Source organism: Dacryopinax primogenitus (assembly GCF_000292625.1).
Source record: "Dacryopinax primogenitus strain DJM-731 SS1 chromosome Unknown DACRYscaffold_2, whole genome shotgun sequence".
In the NCBI taxonomy this organism is placed as follows: domain Eukaryota; kingdom Fungi; phylum Basidiomycota; class Dacrymycetes; order Dacrymycetales; family Dacrymycetaceae; genus Dacryopinax; species Dacryopinax primogenitus.
The window spans coordinates 1,219,725-1,246,343 of record NW_024467199.1 but is presented as its reverse complement, the minus strand read 5'-3'; the positions used below and the strand labels follow the sequence as shown (position 1 = coordinate 1,246,343).

Genomic DNA, 26,619 nt, shown 5'->3' with positions numbered 1-26,619 from the left:
TTTCCAGAAAGTCCAAAAGAAAACAGCCGCAGTCGCTGGCCCGGTGATCCAGGGGCTCGGCACAGGCACCGGTTTTTCTCAGGTATTCCCGTGCAAGCTGGCTTCTTTGAACGGTTCTCTTTTTGTCTGGATTTTCCGATCCATCAGGATCAGCGAAAAGACGCCCATCATACTTTCTATCTTCTCCTCTTGAGGTGTCTTGCGGCGGATTTGCTGTCATCTTTGGCGCTCTCTGGGTGTCATTGCGAAAATCCGAACCGCACCCAATCCCTTACGACCGGATTTGAAGCTCATGGCAGGGCACTGCCCTTTCTTTTGTGATTTCTTGGCAGTCGGCGTTATCGCGAGGTTCTGTTTTCATTCTCAGAACGTGCATGCCCCATTGTGTTGACTAGACTGATAACAATAAACAGACAGGGTACAGAGGCGTTTTCCCAATCTGACATTCCAACAATATGGTGTCTGCTCGGCAACCTGGGGGCCGGGGGAAGAATACCATGCTCGTCCGCCTGTACACCTCATCGGTGGTCCCAAAATAGACCACTTCCGACTGCGGAATGGCAAAAGTCCGACCTGTCGGTCTATTGTGCTGCCAAAATTAGAGCGAGCACTATTTTAAGCGCTGGCAAGGCAAGAACTGGCCGTGAGCTGGCTGCTTGGTCGTTCGATTGAACAGGTTCGAGCTGTCTCGGCGGTCCCAACAACAATGATCAACCCCGCATTTAGCATGCGAATACCGAACAAACAGATGGGGTAGGTTGTCTTCGGGTGAGTCAAGCATGGGTGAAAGGTCAATGCTATCTTTGCGCTGCGGCTGGAAGTGCTGGAACGCTGAAAACATCTATATTGCTCGGGAACCCCGTTATGGGCGGAGATCAGTTGTCGTCCGTAAGACGAAGCAAAAGCTGTCGCGTAGGAAGCTTGCTGTACGATTTCGTAAATCAAGTAGTCAGCATCAGATGGGTAAGAGAGGCCGATGCCCCGGGCGGCCTCATCAGAACTTACGGGAATCTAATTGATTGTCAACCAGGCTGATGCAGTCCGCGTCATGAGCAGATCATCCATGATCAACTCTCTAGCTGTACGGTGAGTGTCTCGAGTACATAACCAACTCTCCATAAGGTGTCGTGTACCCCCTTTCTTCTGACGACAGTCTATCTATTGCGTTTATGTATCATCTTGCAATATGTATAGGAGAGCGATGCAACAGGGAGGGTCGCGGAATCCTACCGTGGGTACATGTTTGGGGAGTGAGTGTTTCCGGTGGGTGAAATACGGGTCGCTCGCAATGCATTAATATAATCGACCTGACAATACTACCATGGAGGTTGTCAAAGCGACTTGCTATAGGGAGAAATGTATTTAGCTCACTGTACAAGGAAAAGGATGACACACGCGCTAAGTAAAGAGCTGACCTTTTCAATAGACAATTGTGGTCGTTTGACAACATCATATTGATCGAAAGTGAGACCGTCACGGCGAAACATTAGGGAACGGAGACTAGTAGGAGTTTCGTTCCAGAGAATAGAAACGATTATCGATGTTTCGATAGACTAATATATAAGGGTTATCAGAGAAACGGAAATAAAGCGGAATTTCGGAAGGGTCAGGGTGAGAACTGTGCGATATTGACCGCAATGATAATGAAATCGGGAAACTTTGCAAATCAACCTCTGTAGGAAGGCGTACCGATGCTTGGGATGCGAATTCCAGTTGGCGTTTCAGGGCAAGCAGGCACAGCGTCGTTATTGTGTTCAGGAGATGGCAAGATTAAGATATTGTGAACAAGCCCAAGTTTATAAGGTCCGTGATAGATAGAAGTACCCTCATAAGCAGTACTGTTACAATATTAATTTTGTATGACCGGGGAAGGGATGGCTGAGAGAGATGTGTGTCAGTACTTTGTCGAAGGCGGCGTCGGTGTTTCATGCCGGCGGCAGGGCTACAGCCACACCTGGCGACATTGAATCGTCCCCTAAGTGACAGGTTCATCGTCGTCCCCCACGTTGTCCCCCCTTCTCTCTCATTGTCTACCACCTTTTTATACCTCTGGTCACCTTACTGGCTGCTGGAAGACGATGACCTCGGTGTATTCCTCGTCATACTCGCTTTCTTCGAGCCCATCTGCGCCGACATTCTATCCAACTCACTCCTTGTCAACCAACTCGTCAGCATCGTCAATTGGGCGACCAAGCACTGCTAGCACAAATACGGGCTCCTATACCTCTCCGCCTACCACACCATCCCCAGGAGCTACAACGGGAGGCCAGCTGGACTCTGCTGCGTCTCACCAATCCTACTCCGATTTCGTCGCGACATGGCAAGACGGACATATAAGTCGCTGGCTCACAGAGAACCGCCTTGCCAGCCTCGCTCCGACATTTCGAGACAATGATATTCGTGGTAGCGTTATCCTGGACTTGGATATGTTTGCATTGAAGGAGATGGGCATTACGAGTGTTGGAGAGAGGGTCAAGATCATGGCCGCAGTCAAACAGCTGAGGAAGGTGTGCTCGACGAGTGGATCATCTGTCAGTAGTCACACCCCAAGAGTGCCCTCCACAGGTGGAATGTCCGCAACGTCCTCTGTAACGTCTACGGATACAAGAGCCGGCGTACCAACGCCTTCTGTGTTGCTTCGACCTCCGCCCCCCGATGCACCTCTCCCCCGCCGCCCCGCGACATCGCCCGCATCGTCCCCATCAACTGCGATCCGGCCCCTTCCGTTTGCCCCTGGTGAAGCAGGGACCAGACGGTCTGGTGTTCGAAATGGAGGCCGACCGCCACCCTTGGATCTCAGCCACAGTACGACAAACAACCTGAGATTACCTCAAGTGGTAGATGTGCCGCCCAGTTCCGCCGCCTCACTCTCATCATCTCCCATGCCAACAATCATTACCCCACGTGCCGCACCTCCTTTACACCCATCACCCCTTCCAGCACCCGTCTCAAATTCTCTGAATAGCAGTGGACGTAGCTCGAGCGGAGGGAGTTCTGGTGGTGGATTTGTACGGCATGACAAGGATGGAAGCTCTGGCGGTCGTGCCAACTTACCGCCAATGCCACCGCCTCCAAAGTCACAGACTCTTCCACTACCACCACTACATGCTTTACGAAACGTGCCGTCGGCTCCAGTCATGCACAACGTGCCTCCGCGAGATGGGTCCCTGCGCCCTCAACGTGCGCATACACCCACCCCCCCGGAATTGCCATACACCAACGCAGTCGCATCATCGTCTGCTGCGACCGGAAATTCTGCTCTTATGGGAAGCGCTGGTCTCTCTCGCGTGGCAGGAGAATATGGCCTACCCCGTGGACCGGCCGACCTCAAACGCTTAGGTGGACCCGGTTTGCCCGCAAACCCTCGCTCGAACTCGCCGCTGCCTCCACAGCCTCCGCAGCGTGAAACCTCTCTTCGCCGAGCTCATGGCCGAACAGAGTCGCTGAAGGTCAACCCCATCCAGACTTCCGTTCAGCGGCCTACGGTAGCAAGTCGACCTGCGACGTCTGGGTCTGCCCAAACTCCCACACGTCATCCGTATGCTGCCAGTAGTTCACTAGGATCTTCCTTGCAACTGCCAGCTATTCCGGCCAATGCTCGACCAGACCTTTCGCCAATCGCAGAATCCTCGCCTTCTTCTTCTATTCCTAGCGTGATGACACCCGGCTCTATCTACTCCACGACGACGTATACAAGGTCTCCTAGCACTGGTCGTCCGATGACACCCTCAACGGCACCGTATGGACTTGTCATGCACCAACCATCCCTGCAAGACCTGCGTCGGCGCCTAGTCAAATTCCTCGACGCTGAAAACGGGCATTCGTGCAAGCTCAATGTGGAGCAGTGGGACAGTGGCGTGGAGGTCCTGGAGCAGGTGCTAAAGAAGTTTAACAAGGTTGGCAAGGGCAATATGGACGAGAAGGACCAGGGTGGAGCTCTGTGCGTTGACGGATATGGGCTATACATCGAATCGCCAACAAGACCAGACAGTGAGTTGCTGGAAAAGATATGCCTATTGTTTTTACTGATTATATGCGTAGTTCCAGCTCTCACCGAGGCTGAGCTGTTGGCCATCTGCGGGGATCCGGCCCATCCTGCCAGGGAGCACGGTTTGTACTTGAAGCAGCTGGCCAGTGTTCAACATGCCAATGCCCAAGCTGCCAAGCTTGCTCACTTCTTCGGTGAATCTGTCAATGCGGTGCAAGGCGCGCAGACCAGTCCGACTAGCCCGACGTATCTCAGCGGCTCAAGAATGCCAGACTCAGGTAACGAATACAATAATCTGTTGCCACCGTATGCCACGACGGCGAAGACGAGCAAGCAACTCAAGCGTGCTAGCACAATCAGCGTTATGTCTGGCCTTGGCGGTGGTGTGCCTGAGTTACCCAGTGTCCCACGCAGTCCGTCAAACACCTCCTTCCTTTCGAGTCCTAAGTCGAAGATCACGAGCTTCTTCACGCGCCGTCCTCCAAGTGAACTCATCACGAATAACCTGAAGGAATATTTCCCGGATATCGAGAAGAAGAACCTGAGTCGTGCTGCCCGGCATAGCATTATGCGGAAGAACAACGAGCGCCTGTCAAGCTCCAGGTTCAGCATCAGCTCGAATGATTCTGGCCTCCGCTATGCTCGCGGTAGCCCCGCCGCGTCGTTGACCTCTTCGCCTCTACCTCCGCCGTCTGGCCCTCGATCTCAAAGGTTATCAGTCATGCCGCCGCGATCGTCTTTTGAATCGTCACCTCGCATTTCTATTGAGGATACGGATAATGAAAGTAGTGATGCGGCGGATACACCGGCTACCTCGCTCGCTCCGCATGAGCTGCTGCCACCTGTTCCTGTGGTGTCTGACTCTTTGGCTTCGGTGCTCAACATGACTTCAAGTCCTAGTGGTACTCTCAACCTCAATTCCCCTCCTATGCATGGTGTAGAGCTACAACGCACTGCTTCCCAGCGTCGCATGAGCAGTATCTTCAACCAAATTGAGGAGATGCGTGCGAAACGAGACAAGAGCGACACGGCGAGCATCATGACTGTTGACGAGATCACGAAGCGTGTTGAAAGCAGACGACATTCCGCTCTTAGTCTTGCTGCTACCCTTGGCACACCTGTGCCGCCGGAAGAGATGGCTGAGCAGGGCGAAGACGGCCAATATGTGGTCGTTGCATCAGCCAAGCCAGTGGGCGGTCTCAGTCCGGCATACGAGGATGAGGCAGAAGAACTACCAGAAGAGCCGCTAGTCGAAGAAGACGAGGATGATTTGGACGAAGGGGATGAAGAAGATGCTCCTGAGAACGAGGCTGACGCGGAAGGTGATGAGCCTGGCAAGCCGCAGACTTCCAACGGCGGAAAGAGGAGTATTCGCTGGCTCAAGGGTGCTCTCATCGGTGCCGGTTCTTTCGGCTCTGTGTATCTAGGCATGGATTCTAGCACGGGAACTCTTATGGCTGTCAAGCAAGTTGAGTTGCCCACCGGCTCATCGAGCAATGAAGAACGGAAGAAAAACATGCTCAGTGCTCTGGAGCGGGAGATCGAGCTGCTGAAGACGCTGCAGCATGAAAATATCGTGCAATATATTGGTAAGGGTTCAGTAGAGGAATAAGGAAACGAGCTAATTGGATGGGCAGACTCCTCATCTGATGAGAAATTCCTCAACATTTTCCTTGAATATGTCCCTGGTGGCTCGGTTGCTGCCCTGCTCACAAGCTATGGCGCATTTGAAGAGCCGCTTGTTGGTAACTTCGTTGGTCAGATCCTGACTGGACTGAATTACCTTCATGAGCGCGATATAATCCATCGTGATATCAAGGGCGCTAATATTCTCGTCGATAACAAGGGAGGTGTCAAGATTTCCGACTTTGGTATCTCTAAGAAAGTACAAGGCGGTGAGTGGATCATGCCATTTCTAGAATTTGTCACTCAATAACTTTGGCAGACTTTGGTGGAGGTCGCGCAGCGCATCGACCGTCTTTGCAAGGCTCCGTTTTCTGGATGGCTCCAGAAGTTGCAATGCAGAAAGCGGGTGCATACACGCGCAAGGCAGACATTTGGAGTATTGGCTGCCTTGTACTGGAGATGCTCACTGGTCAACGTCCTTGGGCAGAGCTCGATCAGATGCAGGCAATGTGGAAAATCGGGAGCAAAGTCAAGCCGAAGTTCCCCTCCGATATCTCCGCCAATGCGCTAGATTTCTTAAACAAGACGCTTGATCCTGACCCGGACAAGCGGCCGTCTGCCGAGGAGTTGCTCCAACACCCCTTCATACTTGCATCCAAATGATCTTGGTTGCGTATGTTCCCAATCCGTTTCTTCTTCGTTCTGTCTGCGGATGGTAATACTTAATTTGTAGACGTTATGCTTTTCATTTCCCCTGGCAGGCCAGGTCTTCACTCTTGTTCCCATTACGTATATCCTCATCATGTCATTCCACGCCTCGTCACGCCACGGATCTCTGTTGTTCGTAGTAATGATCATGATTATCGTTATGCCCTTCATACCTTTGACCGCGAGCCTGGTGCCCACTTCTCTGCAGTATAGCGCACGAGCTTAATGCCAGTGAAATTGGCGTGGAAGTTAGGGTGAGTGGTGAAATCCGCCTCTTTTCTGAGCTGGGGGTCAGTTTCACTTCGGAACACAAATACAACACTTACTTGATTTCCTTTTGGAGCAATTTAATGCTCGGCGATCCCTCCTTAATCTTCCCCATATTAACAGGATGATCCTGCTTGATCCAGCTCCTGAACACATCGTGCACCTCCTCCTTGCTCGCGGTGGTCTTGATGCTCCCAGCACACGCATGGCTGCGCGTACACTCATGTCCTGCATTCAAAAGCGCGCTCACAACCTGCTGCAAGCTCGGGCACGTGCAGTGAAACAGGCCCGCAACGGTGCTGGGCAGGAAGTAGAAGGGCGTGTCGACCAGTTCTTCTGAGACGACGGTGAGCATGCCCTTCATCCGCTGCCAGGTGCCGTATCGCTCTTCGCCCTCTTTCTGTACATGGGATAGCACGCGCTGGACAAAGTCGCGCTGATGCAGAGGACCGATCCACATCGGGCCGGCGACGTGCCACTTCTCCCCGCACTCTGAGCACCGGTCACCCATCCCCTCAGGTGGGCCTTGCGCCAAGCGCCATTTGTTTCCTCTCCCTTTGCCCGGATCCTCCACGTACTTTCCCAGCGGTTGGACCCTCCACGACTGACAGCCGGAGCACACGTATATCGTCCCTGTCTTGCTCACAGCTTGCTTGACTTCCAGAGGGCTGGTACGGATGCGCACGAATACTCGTACATAGAAGTCGATGCTGAGGCCCACCAGGGGGGTAATTGTGCGCCCGTATCGAGCTGCGCTGGTTGAGATAGCGTGTAGCACTAGACGCAGAGCAGCCTCGTGGCAGTATTCCGCTCTCACACCTACACCCCCATAGTTGGCAAAACACTTCTCCATGTAGTTCGTGCTCGCGAGCACGCCCATGTCCGTACATGTCACGCAGAGGAGACCGCCGTCTGCCACCGCTTGTACGGCAGCGTCGAGGAAAGGGGAGGCCGTGCCGTATGGGTCGAGGTCGACGCTGTCGTACCGAGTGGGGATGGAGGCGTGGCCGTAGAGAGCTACGCGAGCGTCCCCTTGCTGCACACGAACTTTGGGGGGTGAAGAGCGTGGTTTGTCCGTCATCGCACTAGCGCCAGCATTGGTTTCAGCGCTATTCTGAACATCTCTTTCTCCAATCTCTTTTTCAGCCTCTATGCGCTTCCCGTTCGTTCCCACAAGAGAATACCCCAGCCCATTCACCTCCACATTTCGCCGAATGCTCTCCACCGCCTTCTCACTGAGGTCGTTCGCGACAACATACTTGAGCAGGGGGATCTCCTTGGCGTAGCGGATTGCGCGCAGACCGGTGGCGGAGAAGGCTTCGAGTAGGGTGAAGCGGTGGTGACGGTAGGTTGGCTCATGGGCTGTTTGAGCATCGGAATTGGCAGGTTGCGCATCAGAGATGCTAGAAACAGCAGTGGTGGATGCTGGTTGATTGACATCAGTGGGGTGATCGTCGGCGTCCATGACCTCTTCTCCGTTTTCTTCAGCTTCCTCGACTGCCTGCTTAGCGACCTTTCTCCGTTTCCTTCCCACCCCTCCCTCCTCCGATCTCTTCCTCTTTTCGCCCCACTTCTTCTTTTTCTCTTCATCCACCACCTCGCTCCAACATCTGATTACCGCAACCGAAAGATCGCGATTGAATTGCTGTGCGGGGTTGAGGAAGGCGTCCTCAGGGCCGAGGAGGATGCTGGTCGTCGTTTCCGTGTGCAGGGTATGATTGGGGGGAATCACGATGGCAGGTGGTGCAGACATTTTTGTTACAATAGGAGTGAACAACCGGAATATTCGGGGACTGCGAATGTGCCGATATAACCCCCTTGTAAGTAAGTACATCAACTGACTAGAGTGGAGTCATCCATTTTCTTTTCTCTCGTCGTTGACATTTTCTTCATGTGGCTGTGTGTCATCAACCTGTGTAGATACCCGAAGAACCGGTCAAATAGGTCAAGCCTGGGTCACTCCCATGTCTAACTACCTTCTTCTAAGATATCCCAGTCGACAAAAAAATGGGCGATTGGTTCAAAGGTGAACTCATCGGTACCGGCTCCTTCGGTCCTGTATATCTGGGGATCGATGCCAACACGGGCACTCTCATGGCTGTCAAGCAAGTCGAGTTGCCCACCGGCTCCACGAGTAACGAAGAACGCACGAAAAGCATGATCAGCGCGCTGGAGCGGGAGGTAGAGGTGCTGAAGACGCTGCAACATGTGAATATTGTGCAGTACCTCGGCAAGGCGTTCGCATGTTTGCACTGTAAAGCCTTTATTGAACCGGCTGACCAGGCTCTGCATCTGACGAGAAGTTCTTCAACGTATTCCTTGAATACGTTCCTGGTGGCTCGATTGCTAAGCTTCTACACAACTACGGTGCATTTGAAGAACCACTTGTCCGCAACTTCATCGGGCAGGTCCTGACTGGGCTCGACTACCTCCATGAACGCGGTATCCTCCATTGTAACATCAGAGGCTCTAATATTCTCGTTGGGAACGACGGCGTTGTCAAAATTTCCGATTTTTATGCCTCAAAGCAAGTGAAAGAGAGTAAGTGGACCATGTCATTATTAGAGATCGTCACCAAATGAGCTTTGTAGACAACGGTGGAGAGCGTACAGCGCCCCGGCCGTCCTTCCAAGGTTCGGTTTTCTGGATGGCCCCGGAAGTCGCAATGCAGAAAGCGGGTGCATACAATTGCAAGGCAGACATATGGAGCATCGGCTGTCTTGTCCTTGAGATGCTCACTGGTCAACATCCTTGGGCAGAGCTCGATCAGATGCAGGCAATGTGGAAAATCGGGAGCAAAGACAAGCCAACCTTCCCCACTGACATCTCCACCAATGCGGTGGACTTCTTGAACAAGACGCTTGATCCTGACCCGGACAACCGACCATCAGCCAAAGAGTTGCTCCAACATCCCTTCACATCTGCTTCCAGATGAACTCTGCCATTTATGTATCAATCAAGTCTACGGCCATCATTTCTTCCATCTATGTATGCCGCTATTCCTGGCTGGCCAAGCTTTACACTCGTGCTCGTATTTATATATCCCCTTCATCATATTCCACGCCTTTTCCTTTTGTCTTGTATGCACACCCCCCTCCTCACGGATTCCTGTTGTAATCATGACAATCGTTGCACCCCTTGTACCACATGCTAAATTCGCTCGCCATTCCCGTGAGTAGTATGTCACATGGACTTCCGGAGAAGTAAGTAGCAGTATTTGGACATATTGTGTTCATTTCTCCTCTCTCGGTGCACATCTTCTTCATGCGGCTGTGCAACAATGCCGTAACTTCGGATATTTAATTACAAGTAGGGTCCACTTAACGCCCGCTGAAAATTATAACCCGATCAAGGCCTCACTCCTCGCAGCCTTACTGTCAACATTTATATGAACTTGTAACGCGAAGTAACCCTCGTCTTTCTCCTCTCTTCTCTCTTTCAGTGAGTATTATACCATGACATTGCAAGAAGGAGCTCACAAGCCTTTTAGGCAATGTGTGGTATCCTTGGCCTTCTCCTCCACTCACCGGACGCGCAGGCGGCGCCTGAGATCTACGAGTCCCTCTCTCTTCTCCAGCACCGAGGACAAGATGCAGCGGGAATTGTCACTTGCGGAACGAAGGGCAGGTTCTACCAGTGCAAAGCGAATGGCATGGTCAGGGACGTGTTTGATGCGCAGAAGATCTCGCACCTGTTTGGGAGCATGGGCGTCGGGCACGGTGAGCTGCGTCTGTTCGCGTGCAGCCAACGCGCACTAATGGGAGAGCACAGTGCGTTACCCTACTGCCGGATCGTCGGCGCATGCAGAGGCACAGCCATTCTACGTCAACTCGCCTTATGGCATTGTCATGGGTCATGTATGCCCCTTCCTCGCTTCTCTAAACCTGTCTGACGGGCACAGAATGGCAATCTGATCAACACTTCTGAGCTGCGGTTTTTCATGGATCACGAGGCACACCGGCACATCAACACCGACTCTGACAGCGAGTTGTTACTGAACATCTTTGCGAACAACCTGCAAAAGACCGGCAAATTTCGTATCAACGAAGAGGACATCTTTGCGGCCATCCGTGCCCTCATGACTGTCTGCCGTGGTGCCTACGCATGCGTGGCAATGCTCGCAGGATTTGGTATCATCGGTTTCCGTGACCCGAATGGCATCCGCCCGGCGGGCATGGCGAGCCGCCCCGGCGCTCAAGGAGGCACGGACTATATCCTCGCCTCAGAGAGCGTCGTGGCTGACGCGTCGGGTTTCGGTGACTGGACGGACATTGCGCCTGGTGAAGCAGTCATCATCACTCGCCAGCGGGTATCGCGTCGTATCCTAGCGCCTGGGAAGAGCTTTGCCCCGGATATATTCGAATATGTCTACTTTGCACGCCCAGATAGTGTTCTGGACGGAATCAGCGTGTATAGGAGCAGGATGGCCATGGGAGAGCTTCTGTCGTACGAGGTGGAGCGTCAGCTAAAGGAGAAGGGGATACAGGTCGACGTGGTCATTCCCGTTCCAGACACGTCTCGCGTTGCGGCGCTCGAACTGGCACAACGGCTCAAGTTGCCCTATCGCGAAGGATTCGTCAAGAACCGATATGTAGGAAGGACATTTATCATGCCTGGGCAACAGATGAGGAGGAAGAACGTGAGGCGCAAGCTGAATGCTATGGCCTTGGAGTTTGTGGGGAAGAACGTGCTGCTTGTTGATGGTCAGTGCTGCTTTCTCTCTCGTTTCAGCGAACACCCTTTGCTAATGGTGGCGCAGACTCCATCGTTCGCGGGACTACCTCGAAAGAGATTGTCCAGATGGCGAAAGACGTCGGCGCAGCAAAGATCGTATTTGCCTCGTGCGCCCCACCAATCCGATACAGCAACGTATATGGGATTGACATGCCCTCTCGTTCCGAGCTCGTAGCCTACCAACGCTCAAACGAGGACATTGCGCGAGAGATTGGGGTCGACCTCGTGATCTACCAGACCATGGATGACCTTGTCAAGGCGTGCAGGATGATCAACCCCAAGATTGAGGAATTCGACTGCTCGGTGTTCACGGGCGAGTACGTGACTGGAGGGGTGGACGACGCCTACCTCGCCGGGTTGGAGAAGCTTAGGAACGATAATGCCAAGCTGAAGGAGGGGAAGATGACGAATGGTGCGGTGAATGGAGAGTCGAGGGAGGACCCAACCGGGTGCAGCGGGCCGATGAATGGGGCGGATGATACGATTGGCCTGTATAACTCGTTTTATGCGAGGAGATAGCGGCTTGGCATAAGCCCTGCAGGATGCAGATCTTTGTTCTGATGCAAGGTTGGGTTCAAGCATAGATTGTACCATTGAGTTATGAATACCATACGAATGTTTTTCAGTGGATGTACTCTCCTAGTTTCTAATTCATTTTGCCTTGCCCAGTCTCGCCTCTAGAGGATGCGCCTAGGACGACAAAGGTGGGGAGGGGGAACCGAAACTGCAATTGCAAGCTTTATTGTAAAACTTCGCGACCCATATCTATACAGTGCCCCACCATAATATCTACTACAGCTTGGGAGCAACGTCGGGCGTGAACTGTTCCTCAAGAACTGAGCGTGGTGATAAAGGGAGCCAAGACTTGAGAAATCACTACCAGGAGCTGAGAAATGCACTGGGGCATCTGAAATGCGGCTGCAGAGCTGCCGGTTATTGACGTTCTCCTGGCATAGATGTGATCTGTCTGCCAATATTGGTACACATCCATGGAAATACACTCGACCGGGCAGATCACTCCTCTTCGTCCGAGTTATCCTGAGCAGTCGTTCCATTCTCAGCAGCCATGGACAAAGACAAGTCCGCTGTGCCTCCTTTTTGAGATTGTAATCTTTGTCCTATTTCAACATGAGCTAGAGCTTCAAAGGCGCGTCGGACAGAGGGACCTACGGATGAGGGTGTGAATCGCTTCCTGGGTTTTCCTCTCTAGCTTTGCTAGTTTCTTCTCTAGTTCCCGTTTGAGATCCCAGTTTGGACGTTTTGGCGCAATGTTGAACAGGTCCTATTGCCCGCATAAGCTCCTTTGGCATTGGAAGAGGGTGCCAGGACTCACCAAGTCTTCGGCTCGCTTCTCCTCGTCTTCCTGGATGATCAACTGCGCCAGACCGTCTACATTTTTCTCCACCGTATCCTCCTCGTCTACATCCCCATGTCTTCGTAATGCCCGAGTCTCAGGGTCGAATGCTCGTTGCTTCAGTGGCGGCTCCTCCCTGCGTATTGTTTTAGCGCGCGCAACAACGACAAGACCGAATAGCTTACCCATTCACTGCCTCCTGTCCATTCTCTCCAAGTTTTCTTTTTCTAAGTGCGTGCAGCCGCGCCTTGCGTGCCTCTGCGGCCTCTGCAAGGGACATTCCGCCTTAGAATAAATGTTGCAAGGATGATATGGTCGTTGTCGGCCTTGACTGCAGAATGTAACGGGAGCAATCCTCCCTAGACCTCCGACGTCGCCACTTGTATTGTTGCGGCACAGCAGCCTCACAGCTTCCGCAGCCCAAACGACACGCATAGCGCCTCCCGACCGACCCCGACATCGCAATACTCTTGAAATCGACGACGAAATACGAAATCCTCAAACTAAGAAGCTGCTACACTTGACGTCCATCCCCGTGAAACCAAACCTATAAGTGCTATTGACTGACCCAGTCCCTCCTCGAAAACGATAATCTGTCATGAGTACGTTTACACTTCGTAATGCTCTAGCCAGTAGTTGACCGAGCTCATTCGCAGGCCATAACGACCCATTCGCATCAACCGCATCGCTGGACGATGACGGTCCGAACCCATTCGCCGACCCCGTTACGGCAAAGCCGAGTTTCCCAGCCTCGGTCGCATCTGTGAATTCCGCGAATCCGGATGCGCGATTGGAGGAGCTGAGCAGGAGGGAGCGGGAGCTGGATGCCAGGGAGAGGGACCTGGGCAGACAGGAGCAGGCGTTTGCTGACAAGGGAAAGCCGAATTGGCCATTTTGTGAGTTCTGATGGTGCTCGTAGTGTGTTGCCTCACTTGCTCATCTCGGCGCTTGTAGTTTGTGAGCATGATTCTGGTTCAGACAGTGGAATAGGCGACTAAGTGGTCATACATAGTCCCGTTCCTCCACCACGACATCAAGGGAGATATTCCGGAAGCCTCACAACAGCTTATGCAGCGCCTATACCTGTTATGGCTGGTTCTGATCGGCACGGTGATCATCAACTTCATTGGGTGCATTTTCATCCTCCTCAGTGGAACGGCCGATGGCGGGAAGGATTTGGGTGCGAGCATTTTGTACGTTCCATTAGGCTGGATGAACTACCACTCCAATATACTCATCGTTTGAAGGTACCTGGTCGTGATCCCTCCCGCGTCATTCTTCTTGTGGTACCTGTAAGCGGGACGCTTATATTGCAACCCAGCTCTAGCTGACATTTCTCAGCCCGATCTACCGGGGCTTCGCGAAAGAGCAATCCCTTTTCTACTGTACGTTACCTCTGTTTGGGCCTTCGCATGACGTCGCTAATATTCTGTGTGCCGCCGGCATTTGTAGACATCTACTACGTGTTCTGTGGCTTTCACCTGCTGTTTTCCGTCTACATGATCATCGGGATCCCCTCCACAGGCTCGGCTGGCCTGATTCAAATGATTTCGTACGTCTCGGTGTCATTAGCTTCGCCGCGCGGCATGAGGCTGATTAGGGACCGGTGCCTGATGACAGTGCGTACGCACGGCATGCTATCGCTGCTGGCATTCTGGGCACGGTGGCTACGGTAGGTTGGGTCGTGCAAGGCGTGGGGAACCTCCTCTACTACCGTCTGGTGAGTTCCAGGTTCACACTGTCCATGACGTTGCGTGTCTTTCGGTGCAGCACTCTGCCGTTCGTGTCTCCGATCCCGGAATAACCTGCTCATCTATTCATCATAGATCTGGAAGCACGGAAATGAGGCTGGGCACACTTTCAGCAAGGCAAAGGGCGAACTAGCGACACACGGTGCTACGGCGTACTTCACTGGTCGGGGTCTGTAGGTGTGCGTGACTCACGGGGTTGGACATCCAGGCAGGCCGGGTATGTTTGACCTAAAGTGAGGACACTGGGTGAAAACCGATGATGACGAGCAGTTGGTGTGCATGTGGTGCGCGCTCTGCCTCTCGATGCGTTGTAATGTAAAACCCCGACCATGCGGTTCGCTTGCGTCGGTGCTACGTATACGTCTTAGCTCCTTACTATCCCCGTCCTTTTTTTCTTGTGACGATGCAACACTATTATCCTCATTTCCACGTTGTCGTACGATGTCTAAGGACTGGCATGTGTTAAGTACACCCAATGATGGCTTTCCGAGTGATGTGGTGGTGGTGGTACAACGGTGACCAGCGAGGATTGGGCACATCATGTGAAGAATAACGCAAAAGTAGGTGACATGGAGTTGTCATCCGTCACTCATCCAAATCTAGCGGGGTCGGGATCAAACGGTTCGCGTGGCTTGCACGTTTGTCTTAGCACATGTCGCAGTCTCAAGGGTATTGTCATTTGTCAACGTACCCACTCGGATCACGAGACCGTTTCTGGTGTTGTTCCGTGCAGGAGAAGATGGTCTAGCCTGATCGATCGATGAATTCTTCGGCATAAGCGGCAACTTCTTTTGGATGCCCGATGCGCGGGACCATTTCTTTTTTTCCCTTCTGACAGAAGTGAGGAAGCTGATGATTGGACGGGAGAACCCCGCGGGATCTATTCCACGCGACAGAAAGAAGATGGATCGGAGGCGAAGAGGACGCGGGTGGTGGGGAATTGTGGTGAGAAGCACGAGAAGCACAGAAGCAATTACTCCCCGATGCACCCCAGAAGCCGCAGGAGAAGCCGAAAACGGACAAAGGAAGAAGCAGAAGCAATGAAGGGGGAAGAAGCACCGTTCGACAGAGTTCGATCTGAACGCCCTAAGGGCATTAGGGCGATGCGCGCGCTCATCCTCTCCTCATCGGCCTCGGCACTTGGGGCGACGCGCTCGAGGGACAGGGTGAGGGGGACAACAGAGGGACGCGCTAGCTCATCCTCCTCATCCCCCTCCCTCTCCTCCTCCAACACCCTCAAACCCATCCAGCAAACCGTGTCCGGTCACTATCCACCCTCTCGGCGCGTCCATCCGGTGTTCTAATCAGTGCCCTTACTCGGACAGCGGGGACGTGAGTGCAAGGGAGCGCATACTCATCCCACGCAGCGCGCGTTCAGGGCCCATCGGAGTCGAGCGAGGTCATCTCCGTCAACAGAGGTGCCCCGCCCGACGCGCCGGTCATCCATAGTGTCCTCATCAGTCCCGACCCTCTCTCTGGCAACCATCCATACTACGGATCGCATTTCCTCCTGCTCGAGCTAGTACCCCTCTCTTGTGTGGTCTACCGGGGAACCTCGGACGCCAGCTACCCTTTGTGGCGATCGTCCAACATCTACCTGGTGCACGATCAACAACCCTACTTTACGCAGACATCCTGTACTTGTTATCTCCTCCTTTCTCTTCTACCACCACACGCGACGCGTTTGGGAACGAGCGCATCGTCAAAATCGAGCAAGAGAAGGAGCGCGAGGCGAGGGTTCTTGACTCACTCGCACCGCTGTCTCAAGCCTCGCTACCCTTGCTAGCCATCTGGCCAGCCTCCCTCTCCATCCCCCGCTTACCCTCATTCACTATCCAATACCCCGCTTGGTGCTGTCCGGTGTCTTTCCCACCTCCCTTATTCAATCGAGCCTGCTGCTGCGTGCGACGACCCCGGAGCCTCTTCAGACATCCACGGACTGGGCCCCGCTGGACCAATACAAGACAGCGCCAAGTAAACCAATCGAACGCGTTCCAGCTATCCCAAGGCTGAGAATATCGATTCACGCGCATACACCCAGCAAAGACGATAGCATCATTGAATTCTGCCCATCGGCGACAGCTGGCTGCGACGAGTCTTTAATAGCAAGCGGTGTGGGTCCGGTGCCTCTGGTCTCGTTTCCTTCTATCTTGGTGCGTATGGTCTCGGACCCCCTTTTTCTTTCCAGGTTAGGTGTTCACTCCAACTGACGCTAACAAATCCAACACAGAAGCCGCGTTGATTGGTGCCCCTGCACCATCGGATCAAACAATCCCCTTCCCCGGGGTCAGCCTGCTCATTCATCCCCGCATACATCGCAGGTCTCACCGTCGTATCAGTCCATCAGTCGCCTTTACAGGGCCTCATCCTCGAAAGGTGCTCCTTCCGCTGGTCCTAATTGGTCTCTGCTGCACCGTATCTCCGTTTCTTCCCTTCCATCCCTCGCCAGCTCAGGCAAGAAGACCGAGTGTCTAGAGCACGTTCCAAGGACCTGACAGCGCCTCCCCCAAGCTCCTGGTGCAGACCTCGTTCTCTGGTTGGCCCTCATACCACCGCCAGTCTCGTCATATCCCTTTTGTTCCCTAAATCCATCCGGGTCTCCCTTTCTTCTCCCGTTACCCAACTTAATCCTCGGCTCCGGGACGCCCCCATCTTCTCCCCCCTCCCCGCCCCGCCTGCACGAAACCCCTATATCCACCCTGCTCCCCGGTTCCGAGCATGCAGACCCAAACTCAAACCCAACCTTTCCCCCCTCCTCCCACCGGACCCGGCACTATTGCTCACAGCAGCCGCTCTTCCACGCCTGCAGCGGTGCAGCGTATCCGTTCCGTCACGCCGTCTACCGCCGCTGCCCTCCGTCCCTCCCCACCAGCTTTCGGGATCACAACCGTCACTGCGAGTGCTATGCCCGCGCAGGGCCTCCCGAGGGACGACACTCTCCGGGCAAACTTAATGGAACTCTCCCGCCAGGCTGGCAACCTGCTAAATCAGTTCCCGCCCACGAGGACGAACGGTCACGAAAAGGGTCCCATGGTCAACGGCATGTCACAACAGCAACAGAATGAGCAAATGGTACATTACCCAGCAATACCAAACGTCGTGGTGAACGCAGATGGATCCCCGCACAAACAGATGGCTGCCTACCGTGGAGCTGTCGATCCAGAACTGATGGCTGACTACTCCCAGCTCGGACTTACGGTACCGGTCTCGATCCTTGCTGCCGTCAACTCGGTCTCTCGTGAAGGCTCTGGCTCGCCCCTCGGAAAGGAAAAGCGCGTCCCACCGCCGCTCGATCTCTGTCGTGCGGGCAAGTACGACACCTTCCGTAACCTACGGTATGCCGCTGGTCCCCCACCGCCTCAGCAGCATCCTGTTCATCCAGGGCATATGCAACACGTGCCTCAACATCATCCGAACGAGTCCAGTTCATCGCTGAAGTACTACTCTTCCTCGTCTTCCCTCCCTTCGCCAGCTGACAGCGCGTTCACCACCTCCCCTCCCATCACACCTGCATCTGCCCAGCTCGGTCAGATCTTCACGGGCTATCCAGGTTCCTCGCCTCTAGTCACCGCTCCACCTATCACCGTTCCTCCCTCTCACCCAGCGTCGGATGTGAACCAAGAGCTTTCCTCAGCGCTTGCTGCGGCGCATATGTCTCACTCCCCCGTACATACACATCATCCAAACCCTCACGCATTCAGCCTTGCCCAATTCGATGACCCAGACTCGGCTCCTCCCTCTGGCCCGGTTCAGCAGCTCAACATCTTCCCCTCTCAACCTCCGCCACTTGACCCTTCAGGCGGTATCGCCTTTCCAACCTCCGCTAGCGGTCGTCACAGTCCAGCCAGTTTCGGCTCCGATTCGCCGTATGCACAGCAAACGATTCCGGTAAACGAGAGCGAGGTTGACTACCTAGCGTTGATGTACCCGTCTCCGCCGCCAACCGCCGGCCAGTTTGGCCAAGCCCTTGCGCAGTTTGTCGACCCACACTGGACCGTAGGCATGGGCGACGCAGGATCGAACGACCCCACGTTCAATCAGCTGCAGGCAGGTCTAGATCATTTCCTATCGTCACAGGATGCAAGCTTCTATCAGAACAACGCGTTTGGAATTAGTCTGCCTGGGGATGCACCAAACTACCCACCGCCCATGCCACAGGGAATGCCGATACCGCCTTCTCCTGGGAAGAGGAAGTTGCGCAGGCCCAGTAGTGCGGTCAGCCTGGGAGGTGGTGATAGGAAGGTCTCCACTCGTGGACTCAGGAAAGTGCGAAGCCGCAAGTTCTCCAAGACTGGCGGTCTGGAGGGCGACGTCAAAGGTGGTGACTTGCCCCCTGTCCCACCTCTTCCCCATTCCCTCCGCCCTCGTAATCCGGCTGTCAGCTATTCCCAGACACCTAGTGAGGACGACGACGTAGATATGTCTGATGACGACGGGTCGAGCGAGCAGGGCGAAGACGCCTATGATGAGGCGGATGCGGAGCTCGAGGCCCAGCAAGCGTTACTCAATATCGACCTGAGTGACAAGTACACTGAACTCGGTGGAGCAAGTGCCGCAGGTCAGAGACGGTTCAAATGTCTCATGTGCGGCAAGACGTTCCCAAGGAAAAGCGCAATTCTCTCGCATGTTCAGATGCACCTGGACATCCGTCCATTTGCTTGCACCTGGCCTGGCTGCAAAATGAAGTTTGTGCGGAATCATGACCTCGGGCGGCATGTTCGGAGTCGACATACACGCCAGAAACCTTTTGTATGCGAATGGTAAGTTTATTTCTCGTTTCCCTGTTTCCCACGTGTGTCTCAGAAAGTCTAATTTATTGTTCCGTAGTGGTCAAGGCTTCTCCCGTGGCGACGCACTTTCGCGGCATCAGCAGCGGAACATCTGCATCGGAGGCATAAACAACCGATCATAGGTCCGTGGAACAAACAAGCAGGTTCAAGCACACCCGTTCCCCGGTTTCGTTGTTTACACTAGCCCATCAACCTACCCAACCCGTTCTTCTAAACTACTTCATACCTTTACAATGATTCCGCCTACCACCTCTACTCTTACTGCCTTTATAAGTCTGCGCGTTACCTTCTCGTCTAATGCCCCCGCGGCTGCTCCATCCGCTCGTGGGGAGCACGGAACAGTCGCGGCATTTTCGTCCTTCGCATTACCTGTTTGTTCTTGTTGTTTCTTCGGTGTTTGATTATCCGGCACACTTTACGAGTATTCATGATCTATTCCTACTGTACTTCTTTCCGTACTCTACAAATGCCAATGCAACATCACAATGCACTTGATATTTAGTCGATGCACACCATGTGTTTTCATTCTCAGGTCGGGGTGTCAGGAGAGTGTATTGCATTCATTATACGTGTGTGGATCAAGTGTCCGCAGGTCACTAAGTGTCCAAGTATTACAATGAGCGACAATCATGCATAATTAACTTCGAGGGATACAGTTCCAATATATTTCAGACAAAGGCAAATTTCACCACTCAAAGTCCTCAGTAACAAGTGTGATCCGCCCACGCTTGTCACCCCTCATCAGGCGACTGGGGTTGATCTGAGCGGCAACCACCTTGCGGACCATGGCGTTGAGCGTGGCCGGACCACAGCAAGCGACCGTCAGCTCCCCATTTGCACGTTCGACCTCGTCAGCGAGGATCCTGTCCAGTTTCGGTCGTCCTGGCCGGGCCATCTCAGATACGACGTTCAAATCGTCCAATTCCCAGTCATCCATGTCAATCTTCGACGCTGTCCTTTGGTGCTTAGGAACCACAAGCTGACTATTGCGATCAACCAGCGATCGCACGCTCTCTGCTCCTCCAATTGATCGGGTATCATATGCTGGGTCCTGGCTGTAGAGGGAGGAAGCTTGGCTGCCCGTGGTATATACGGAGCTCTTCGATTCGCGCTTCTTGTGTGTTGGAGGTTGCTCATGAGCAGCATTATATTGATGTGGATTAGCCGGCGAAGGCGTTATCGGAGAGTCGTATTGATACCCTTCTGGAGCCATCAGCCCAGCGAGATGGGGAGGACGCGGCCTCTGGTCCACACTGGTGTTAAGAGCTGTCCTCTGAGCGCGAGGCGGGCGAAACGGAGGTGGCGGAGCAAAGGACAGCGGATCGACACTCTCCACATACATGTCGGCAGAAGAAAAGACAGTTTGACGGGGAGTTGTATCGTCGTATGGTGGGGCTGTGACATCAGAGCGACGTCCTGGGTGTCCAGGGGGATAGAACGAACTAGGACTGGCTGGTTGTTCTGCCGAGGATCGGCAACTGATGGGTGGTGCGACGGACCCTATGCGCACGCTACCAGGTGCGCCCTTCACTGTCGGCGTTGTCGGGCTGCTCGCATGCGAGGGTACGGCCGGCACCGAGTACATGCTACCATGTGCCCCTCTCATCGTTGGGGTCGTAGGGCTGTTGGCATGTGGGAGTCCGGCTGGCACTGAATACATGCTACCAGGAGCTCCTTTCATCGTCGATGCTGTCGGGCTGTTAGCATACGGGAGCATGCTAGGCTCCGAGTCGCGCGGTATGTGTCGCAGGTCTCTCGCAATAGTAGAACCCGTGAAGCGCCTCGAGATCGCACGACGGACCTTGCCTTCCTTGCGCACCTTCTGGGAGAGCAAGTCCTCACCAGGCATGCGCGTGTCGTCCTCATCATCGAAGTTGGTCATGTCGAGGATATGCGGCTCTTCTTCCTCGTCCGGGTTAACAGCGACCAGCTTTCGGGGCAGTCGCCCACCTTCGTCCGACGCGTAGTTCAAGTCAGTGACCTCGTTGTCGCTTACACCCGAGTCTGCACTCCCGTTGGACGCATTGGACATTGTTCGGGGGCGACCTGTCCTAGCAAATTGCGCGACGGGAGGGGCGAGGGTAGCGTCATCCTCGAAGACCTGAGACTGGTAAGCCATCGAGCGCGCGTCGGAGGAGACCTGTGAAATCGGGTACTTCATCCCGTTAGTGACGAAGATGTCGATTTGCAGGAGATGCCGGGGCATCATATCCAGACAACGACGAATGATAGACGCAGACCATTGAAGGTGGGCTGCAACCATGTCAGCACCGAGTAGATGTAGAGTGGAGCTGGGATATACAGTACTCCCTAACAGTCCATACGAATCGTATCCGGTCTGTTTTGAGCTTCCCACCCTTGGTCGTCCTCCCACCTAGAGTCTTCCCGTCCTTCCCCTTGAGACAAAGACACAGATACTCTAGGATGGCCGTCCCGAACGACACACCGGATCCACCTACAATAATGACGACGGTAGAGGCATCACCCCAGCGTGCCCGTTCCGCAGAGCCATATGGCCCGTCAACAGTGGCGTGCATGAGAATGCCTCTCTTGGGCCGGCCACTGGGCGTGAAGAGCGTCTCTGCAACTGTTCGGCTCGGCCCACTACGCTGGTAGATGTGTCTCCATAGCTGAAGGGTGAACCCCTTTTTAGCGCGAATGAGGAGCACAAGCTCGCTCCGCTCCTCTTTGTCGCAGCAGGAGGCGATCGTGAACGGGTGCATGGTGAGCTTTGATAGTGCAGGCACACGGAGGAGGACGTGTTGCCCAGGAGCCCAGGTGAGAGGCCGGCTGGTCTGCAGGGTGAGGAGGACGGTACGACCGGGCAGAGCGATAGCGTGGGCGAATCCTGGGGGGGTGGGAACATACCCACCTGTTGGAGAAATAGGTCTCTCACGTGTGGGCAACTCCTTGCTGTACGTGTTGCTGTACTCGGGGGGGACTCCCCCGACACCGGGGTGGGGAGTGGCTATGAGGTCTAGAGAGCTGGCTGGTGAGTGGTCTATCGAGTACTGGCGGTCTGCGATAATAGATGATGGTTTGGTGACATCCGTAGAGGAACCGTCGTACTGGTAGTACTCGGAGATGAACTCGGTGAAGGAGTCGTCCACCGACTTGCGGCGAATCTTAATAGGCGGGTAGGAGTGAGGTGGCTCCTCGGTGGGGGTAGGGAGGGGGAGTGGCTTTTCGTTGTGGGTGAACTGGGAGAACCGGACAGTGATGTTCGGTTTTGTACTCGCCTGCCATTCCTTCCCTGGGGCATAGGGAGTGGGAGGGAGTGACCGTTCATTGGCGAGCGGTCCATTAACCTTTTTCGTCCCAAATGCGCCATTGACCCAGAACTGCCTGCAGTACCTGTATATCCGCTCAGCGACCCACAGGCCTAAGGCAACGTAACACCATGCGCCGAGGGGGGGGAAATGCAGGGCGGAGAAGACGAGGGTCGCGGGGACGAGAAGTATATGCAGGTACCGGAACGTCTCGTAGTAGCGGTCTCGGATAGGGCCGATAGAGAAAATGATAAGGAGTGTGAAACATATGAATGCCTGGAACGATGTATGAGTAAGTGTATGCGCGGGAGAGTGAATAGACTGGAACCCACAGTGACGGCGAAGAGAAAATCTTCATACAACAGAACGAAGCTAATTGCGGGCCTGTCGCTAACGCCTGTCTGTCTGTCCTTCGCCAGCTGCACGGCCCAGGTGGCGACATGCCCGACTGTGAGAAGGTATACGATGCGACCGCACCACTTGTGGAGTCGGGTCAGCTTGTCGAAGTGGAGCGAGGTGAGGACGGGGAGGGCGAAAAGAGCAAAAGGCGGGGCTTTGAGTGCCAGAAGAACTGAGAGCGGGAAGAGCGCAAATGCGATCAGTCCCATCCGGTTGCTCGACGTCCACCATGTCTTGTCGATCGTAATCTGTGGTGGAGTCATAACGGCCGTGGAACTCGTGTCGCGCCGGGCGATAGAGAGCGTGTTGGTGAGGTCCCAGAGGGGTATGTCAGGCCTGATATAGTCCGGGCCGATGAAGGAGAGAAGGATAGGGCCAACAAGGAGGATAAGAAGAGAGAGAAGCTGGGCATTGGACGGAAGGGCTGTTGGCTGCCGATGCGGGGCGGCTTTGAGAGCATGCTTCTTCCTCCATGTTCTGCGCCTATATGCCCACTTGTCGAATGATGCGCCTATGAATCCACCGCGGAAGCCTGTCCAGTGGAGGAGAGCGAAGAGGAGACCAAAGAAGAGGATGACGATCCACATGAGGTAGGCATACCGAAAGGAGGCTGCCGACAGCCTGTGCATGAGCAGGTAGGCGGTGATCCATGCCTTGCCATCTGTTATCGGGGGTATGGTGGGGTCTGTGCCTGTCGGTGAGGCGGTAGGCGCTGAGGCTGCTGTGGTACCGGTGGGTACTCCTAAGAATGGGGGTACGTAGGTGGAGACGATGGCTGCTACGCTCGATGGCGTGACTGCCATGGTGGACGACCAGATGCCCTCGAGAGAAAGAGATGTGAAAGAGAAGCAAGAGAGGGAATATCAATTGGTGTCAGATCCAAAGCCCTCGCCCAGACCAGTTGCTGGGGGTTGTTATAGCGAAATCGAAGATAAAGGAGGAGGAGATGGTCGTCGTCTGCAGCCAAGCCGTGGCCAAGCACCGGCAGCAGCGGGGGGCACTGAGAGCGGACCAGGCGGAATAGGGTCAGTTGTTCACCTTGGGCAGTCGCGTAGACTCAAATGGGGTCGTGACCTCATAATGAGCACAGCCGACTTAATAGTCTATTCCACTAAATATCCCTTATCCCTGTGCTCTGTTTCTCCATCAGCATCGCAGTTATTTACAGCCATCGGCGCGGCAGATTCCAACATATCTTGCATTTTGCACATCTTTCTTGGTTCTTGTGTGCGCTGGCATGTTGGTGTATTTTCTACTCCCCTATTCTTAGTTCGGCCGCATGCCGGCAGCCTACCCCCTGGTCCGGCACCTGGTGCCGATATGTACCGAGAATGTTTTCCCGTAATAACCGCGGCGAAAGCGAACAAACCCTTTACAACAAGCAGTCCAGGAAGCAGAAAGTCGAACCACCCGTTGATGTTACAAAATGTGAAGTAGCAGGAACCATGCGGATAAGATATGTGTGGGTTCCTGTACTCGCCGCATGATCGGTCCGCGCCGTTGAATGTGCCGGCATGTGAGCCAGGGGTCGATTCAGTCCATAGAACACAAAGGCACGATCCAACACTTCTTACACCTCACCATTGTAACAAGGGGTTGGAACTCAGCTTGTGCCAGCACGATTGACAACCGGACCAGATCAACGGCGACTGTGAGCACGCTCATTCCCAGGCTTCTGAGACGACCGCAAACCCGGTTCGACTGCCGATCCGCAACGAAGCACGAAACAAGAAAAAATCGAAAATGAAGAAGGAAATTATCCAACAGCAGCACACGTGCGGGAGCCTCGGAAAGAAGATATCGGAAAGAACAATGATGGCAATGGATGGAACCGGGTCGCACCTTTGCTAGACCTCGGCATAGTCCTTCCTGCTTCTCCGAGCTAACATATATAGTGAAAGAGAAGCTTGTATTTCCGATCCGCAAATAAAATCTTAACAGCGTTTCATTATCTCCAATCCTCCTCGGATGCTCGTTGATGTTCGGCCACTTCTTTGCTCTTGCAAGAAGCAGGATGTATCGGCATCCGGCATCGTGGATGACGAGCTGGCCAAAACGAGAAATAAAAGAGAAGCAAGAGAGAGGGAGCCGATTGATGCCAGATTGGAAGCCTCAGCAGACCAGTTGCAGGGGACAGATCAGATGGAATTAGGGTCATTGCGGGGTTGTGACCTCACTTGTTGCACAGCTTACAACTCTAAACTTATCACGGACGTCCTCTGCAGGACAGACGTGCACCGCTACCTCAGCTCGTCCGAGCTCCCGGATGTGCTCACCGCCTTCGCACTAGTGCACACAGGGATGTCTTCAGGTTGATGCTCAGCGCCGGGGCAGGTGTGCGCTCGATCGTCTGCTTGGCCTCTCTTGACGTCCATGGGGCGGCTCAGCGCGGAATGTGCTCGGACATTGGCTGCAGAAATCATTCCATGCCAGTCGATCGTGCGGCGAGATAACTTGGGCAACTTTCATTTGGAACATCTGTCAAGGACATATGAGTTATTTGTGGTCGCACCCGCTATTCCTGTACAGTCTCCGTGAAAATCGCATTCACTTTGTTAGGGGAATCGGCGACGTGTGGACTCTTACATTGATTCATGGTGGTGGTTGCGGTGGTGATGTCGAGTCGTTCCGAATGGCTTCGCGCGAGTAAACCGAACAGCCCTCGATGTTGGAAATATGAAGCGGCAGAACCGTGCAAAGGAGATATATGTGATATGCCACGTAATCGGCGTGCAATGACGATGTCCGGTCGATAGAGTCGATAGAACACAAACGCAATTTCATTCCAATTCTTACACTTCTCCACCATTACAACAAGGGATGCGGAACTCGACTTGTGCCGGCATAAAGAACCTTGCGGGGAAACACAAATCAGGTCACCCGTGTTTCCACGCGGTCGTTCGCCCGCTGCTCAGGCAATGGTCGTCCCGCTGAGCACCTATCCGCAAACCCGATATCAGTCTCCGATTCCGATCCGCAAAGAAGCATGAAGGGGGAAAAAAGAAGCATGCCCAACAGTAGAACATGTGTCGGAGCCACGGCGGAAAGGACGAGTCAAAATGGTGGAATGGATGGACGGAAGAATGGGTGGAATCGGGTTGACGCACCTCCTTGCCAGTCTTCGAGATGACTTGGAGCACATCCTCATAGCTCCTCGCGGTGTTGACCGTCACTTCCTGCTTCTCGAGACTAACTTCGTAGGAAGAAATACCTGTCATCCGCATCCCGCAAAAGCACGGAGAAAGAATCAGATAGTGTCCGCGGAAATGGGGAGGACACGCACCATCCGCCTTGCCCAAGGCGCGCTGGACGGCACCAGAGCACCCGCTGCAGTGCATCTGTCTCTTGTCAACTCTTTCTCAACTTTGCACACTGCACTCGACGTACCTTGACGTTGAACTGGTAGGTATGCTACGCATGAGGATGAGACGAGGTGTGCTTGCAGGTGAGGAGAGCCATACGCACGTCAGACATTGCGGTTATTCAGTTGACGGTACAGACTGCAAGCTCCCGTCAGTATCTCCTCACGCATTCAGCTCAGGCAGACATACGGGGGCGGTCAAGATATTACTGGGGTGTTGTAAGGACCGTCCAAGTCGATCCTGTGCGCCCCTCTTTATGAGGTCGGTCGGCGAGTCGGCTGAATAAGAGGATTGCTGGCCAACAACGCGCGTCGCTCGCGCCATCGCTTAGTCATCAAACAAAGGCGCTGCTTCGACTGTTGCCTTGCGGG

General features: G+C 54.1%; 11 protein-coding genes across 11 annotated transcripts; 7 read left to right on the top strand and 4 right to left on the bottom strand.

The window, feature by feature from the left end:
- The first annotated feature begins 2,211 nt into the window (after positions 1–2,211).
- On the top strand, positions 2,212–2,877 carry DACRYDRAFT_20050 (uncharacterized protein). Its single transcript, XM_040771773.1, has one exon. The coding sequence runs from the start codon at positions 2,656–2,658 to the stop codon at positions 2,821–2,823; it is 168 nt and encodes a 55-aa protein (XP_040632508.1). The 5' UTR covers positions 2,212–2,655; the 3' UTR covers positions 2,824–2,877.
- A 1,172-nt stretch (positions 2,878–4,049) lies between these two features.
- On the top strand, positions 4,050–4,562 carry DACRYDRAFT_35326 (uncharacterized protein; the record flags this gene model as incomplete). Its single annotated transcript, XM_040774394.1, has 2 exons — positions 4,050–4,134; positions 4,267–4,562. Coding segments are annotated over 2 exons (381 nt in total), but the record flags the coding sequence as incomplete, so codon positions are not given.
- Positions 4,563–5,123: 561 nt separating this feature from the next.
- Positions 5,124–6,438, top strand: DACRYDRAFT_74898 (Pkinase-domain-containing protein; the record flags this gene model as incomplete). Its single annotated transcript, XM_040776094.1, has 3 exons — positions 5,124–5,577; positions 5,626–5,883; positions 5,934–6,438. The coding sequence occupies 3 exons, from the start codon at positions 5,124–5,126 to the stop codon at positions 6,275–6,277; spliced, it is 1,056 nt and encodes a 351-aa protein (XP_040632506.1). The 3' UTR covers positions 6,278–6,438.
- Positions 6,439–6,473: 35 nt separating this feature from the next.
- Positions 6,474–8,396, bottom strand: DACRYDRAFT_92861 (N2-dimethylguanosine tRNA methyltransferase). Its single transcript, XM_040777110.1, has 2 exons — positions 6,649–8,396; positions 6,474–6,601 (listed from the first exon to the last, which is right to left on the bottom strand). Exons 1-2 carry the CDS (start codon positions 8,340–8,342, stop codon positions 6,490–6,492), a joined length of 1,806 nt encoding a protein of 601 aa, XP_040632505.1. The 5' UTR covers positions 8,343–8,396; the 3' UTR covers positions 6,474–6,489.
- A 200-nt stretch (positions 8,397–8,596) lies between these two features.
- DACRYDRAFT_98274 (kinase) lies at positions 8,597–9,722 on the top strand (the record flags this gene model as incomplete). The annotated part of the gene is made up of 3 exons (XM_040777518.1): positions 8,597–8,843; positions 8,873–9,130; positions 9,181–9,722. 3 exons carry the CDS (start codon positions 8,597–8,599, stop codon positions 9,522–9,524), a joined length of 849 nt encoding a protein of 282 aa, XP_040632504.1. The 3' UTR covers positions 9,525–9,722.
- A 222-nt stretch (positions 9,723–9,944) lies between these two features.
- Positions 9,945–11,921, top strand: DACRYDRAFT_62172 (amidophosphoribosyltransferase). The gene is made up of 5 exons (XM_040775691.1): positions 9,945–10,030; positions 10,080–10,308; positions 10,361–10,446; positions 10,491–11,292; positions 11,349–11,921. Exons 2-5 carry the CDS (start codon positions 10,083–10,085, stop codon positions 11,840–11,842), a joined length of 1,608 nt encoding a protein of 535 aa, XP_040632503.1. The 5' UTR covers positions 9,945–10,030; positions 10,080–10,082; the 3' UTR covers positions 11,843–11,921.
- A 115-nt stretch (positions 11,922–12,036) lies between these two features.
- DACRYDRAFT_20043 (mRNA splicing factor) lies at positions 12,037–12,983 on the bottom strand. The gene is made up of 4 exons (XM_040771772.1): positions 12,863–12,983; positions 12,657–12,813; positions 12,494–12,605; positions 12,037–12,441 (listed from the first exon to the last, which is right to left on the bottom strand). The coding sequence occupies exons 1-4, from the start codon at positions 12,955–12,957 to the stop codon at positions 12,338–12,340; spliced, it is 468 nt and encodes a 155-aa protein (XP_040632502.1). The 5' UTR covers positions 12,958–12,983; the 3' UTR covers positions 12,037–12,337.
- A 148-nt stretch (positions 12,984–13,131) lies between these two features.
- DACRYDRAFT_74883 (uncharacterized protein) lies at positions 13,132–14,917 on the top strand. The gene is made up of 8 exons (XM_040776093.1): positions 13,132–13,279; positions 13,334–13,576; positions 13,690–13,870; positions 13,925–13,969; positions 14,019–14,062; positions 14,130–14,229; positions 14,298–14,397; positions 14,504–14,917. The coding sequence occupies exons 1-8, from the start codon at positions 13,276–13,278 to the stop codon at positions 14,603–14,605; spliced, it is 819 nt and encodes a 272-aa protein (XP_040632501.1). The 5' UTR covers positions 13,132–13,275; the 3' UTR covers positions 14,606–14,917.
- Positions 14,918–19,009: 4,092 nt separating this feature from the next.
- DACRYDRAFT_45938 (uncharacterized protein) lies at positions 19,010–19,192 on the top strand (the record flags this gene model as incomplete). The annotated part of the gene is made up of 1 exon (XM_040774671.1): positions 19,010–19,192. One exon carries the CDS (start codon positions 19,010–19,012, stop codon positions 19,190–19,192), a length of 183 nt encoding a protein of 60 aa, XP_040632500.1.
- A 579-nt stretch (positions 19,193–19,771) lies between these two features.
- On the bottom strand, positions 19,772–23,857 carry DACRYDRAFT_20041 (uncharacterized protein). Its single transcript, XM_040771771.1, has 3 exons — positions 22,820–23,857; positions 21,521–22,763; positions 19,772–21,471 (listed from the first exon to the last, which is right to left on the bottom strand). Exons 1-3 carry the CDS (start codon positions 23,687–23,689, stop codon positions 19,904–19,906), a joined length of 3,681 nt encoding a protein of 1,226 aa, XP_040632499.1. The 5' UTR covers positions 23,690–23,857; the 3' UTR covers positions 19,772–19,903.
- Positions 23,858–25,797: 1,940 nt separating this feature from the next.
- Positions 25,798–26,360, bottom strand: DACRYDRAFT_104090 (uncharacterized protein; the record flags this gene model as incomplete). Its single annotated transcript, XM_040767877.1, has 4 exons — positions 25,798–25,824; positions 25,994–26,224; positions 26,274–26,297; positions 26,352–26,360. 4 exons carry the CDS (start codon positions 26,358–26,360, stop codon positions 25,798–25,800), a joined length of 291 nt encoding a protein of 96 aa, XP_040632498.1.
- Positions 26,361–26,619: the final 259 nt, after the last annotated feature.

Bases quoted from the DNA above. Each gene is read 5' to 3' on its own strand.
- DACRYDRAFT_20050 (XM_040771773.1), top strand. From the start codon at position 2,656: ATGCACCTCTCCCCCGCCGCCCCGCGACATCGCCCGCATCGTCCCCAT.
- DACRYDRAFT_92861 (XM_040777110.1), bottom strand. From the start codon at position 8,342: ATGTCTGCACCACCTGCCATCGTGATTCCCCCCAATCATACCCTGCAC. The intron at 6,602-6,648 runs GTAAGTGTTGTA...CCCCCAGCTCAG, and splicing joins TTGCTCCAAAAGGAAATCAA to AAAAGAGGCGGATTTCACCA.
- DACRYDRAFT_62172 (XM_040775691.1), top strand. From the start codon at position 10,083: ATGTGTGGTATCCTTGGCCTTCTCCTCCACTCACCGGACGCGCAGGCG. The intron at 10,309-10,360 runs GTGAGCTGCGTC...GGGAGAGCACAG, and splicing joins GAGCATGGGCGTCGGGCACG to TGCGTTACCCTACTGCCGGA. The intron at 10,447-10,490 runs GTATGCCCCTTC...TGACGGGCACAG, and splicing joins ATGGCATTGTCATGGGTCAT to AATGGCAATCTGATCAACAC.
- DACRYDRAFT_20043 (XM_040771772.1), bottom strand. From the start codon at position 12,957: ATGTCCCTTGCAGAGGCCGCAGAGGCACGCAAGGCGCGGCTGCACGCA. The intron at 12,814-12,862 runs GTAAGCTATTCG...AACAATACGCAG, and splicing joins GGACAGGAGGCAGTGAATGG to GGAGGAGCCGCCACTGAAGC. The intron at 12,606-12,656 runs GTGAGTCCTGGC...TGCGGGCAATAG, and splicing joins AGAAGCGAGCCGAAGACTTG to GACCTGTTCAACATTGCGCC.
- DACRYDRAFT_74883 (XM_040776093.1), top strand. The intron at 13,577-13,689 runs AGTTCTGATGGT...GGTCATACATAG, and splicing joins GCCGAATTGGCCATTTTGTG to TCCCGTTCCTCCACCACGAC. The intron at 13,871-13,924 runs GTACGTTCCATT...CATCGTTTGAAG, and splicing joins GATTTGGGTGCGAGCATTTT to GTACCTGGTCGTGATCCCTC.
- DACRYDRAFT_20041 (XM_040771771.1), bottom strand. From the start codon at position 23,689: ATGGCAGTCACGCCATCGAGCGTAGCAGCCATCGTCTCCACCTACGTA. The intron at 22,764-22,819 runs GTGGGTTCCAGT...ACATCGTTCCAG, and splicing joins ATTTTCTCTTCGCCGTCACT to GCATTCATATGTTTCACACT. The intron at 21,472-21,520 runs GTATATCCCAGC...ACATGGTTGCAG, and splicing joins ATGGACTGTTAGGGAGTACT to CCCACCTTCAATGGTCTGCG.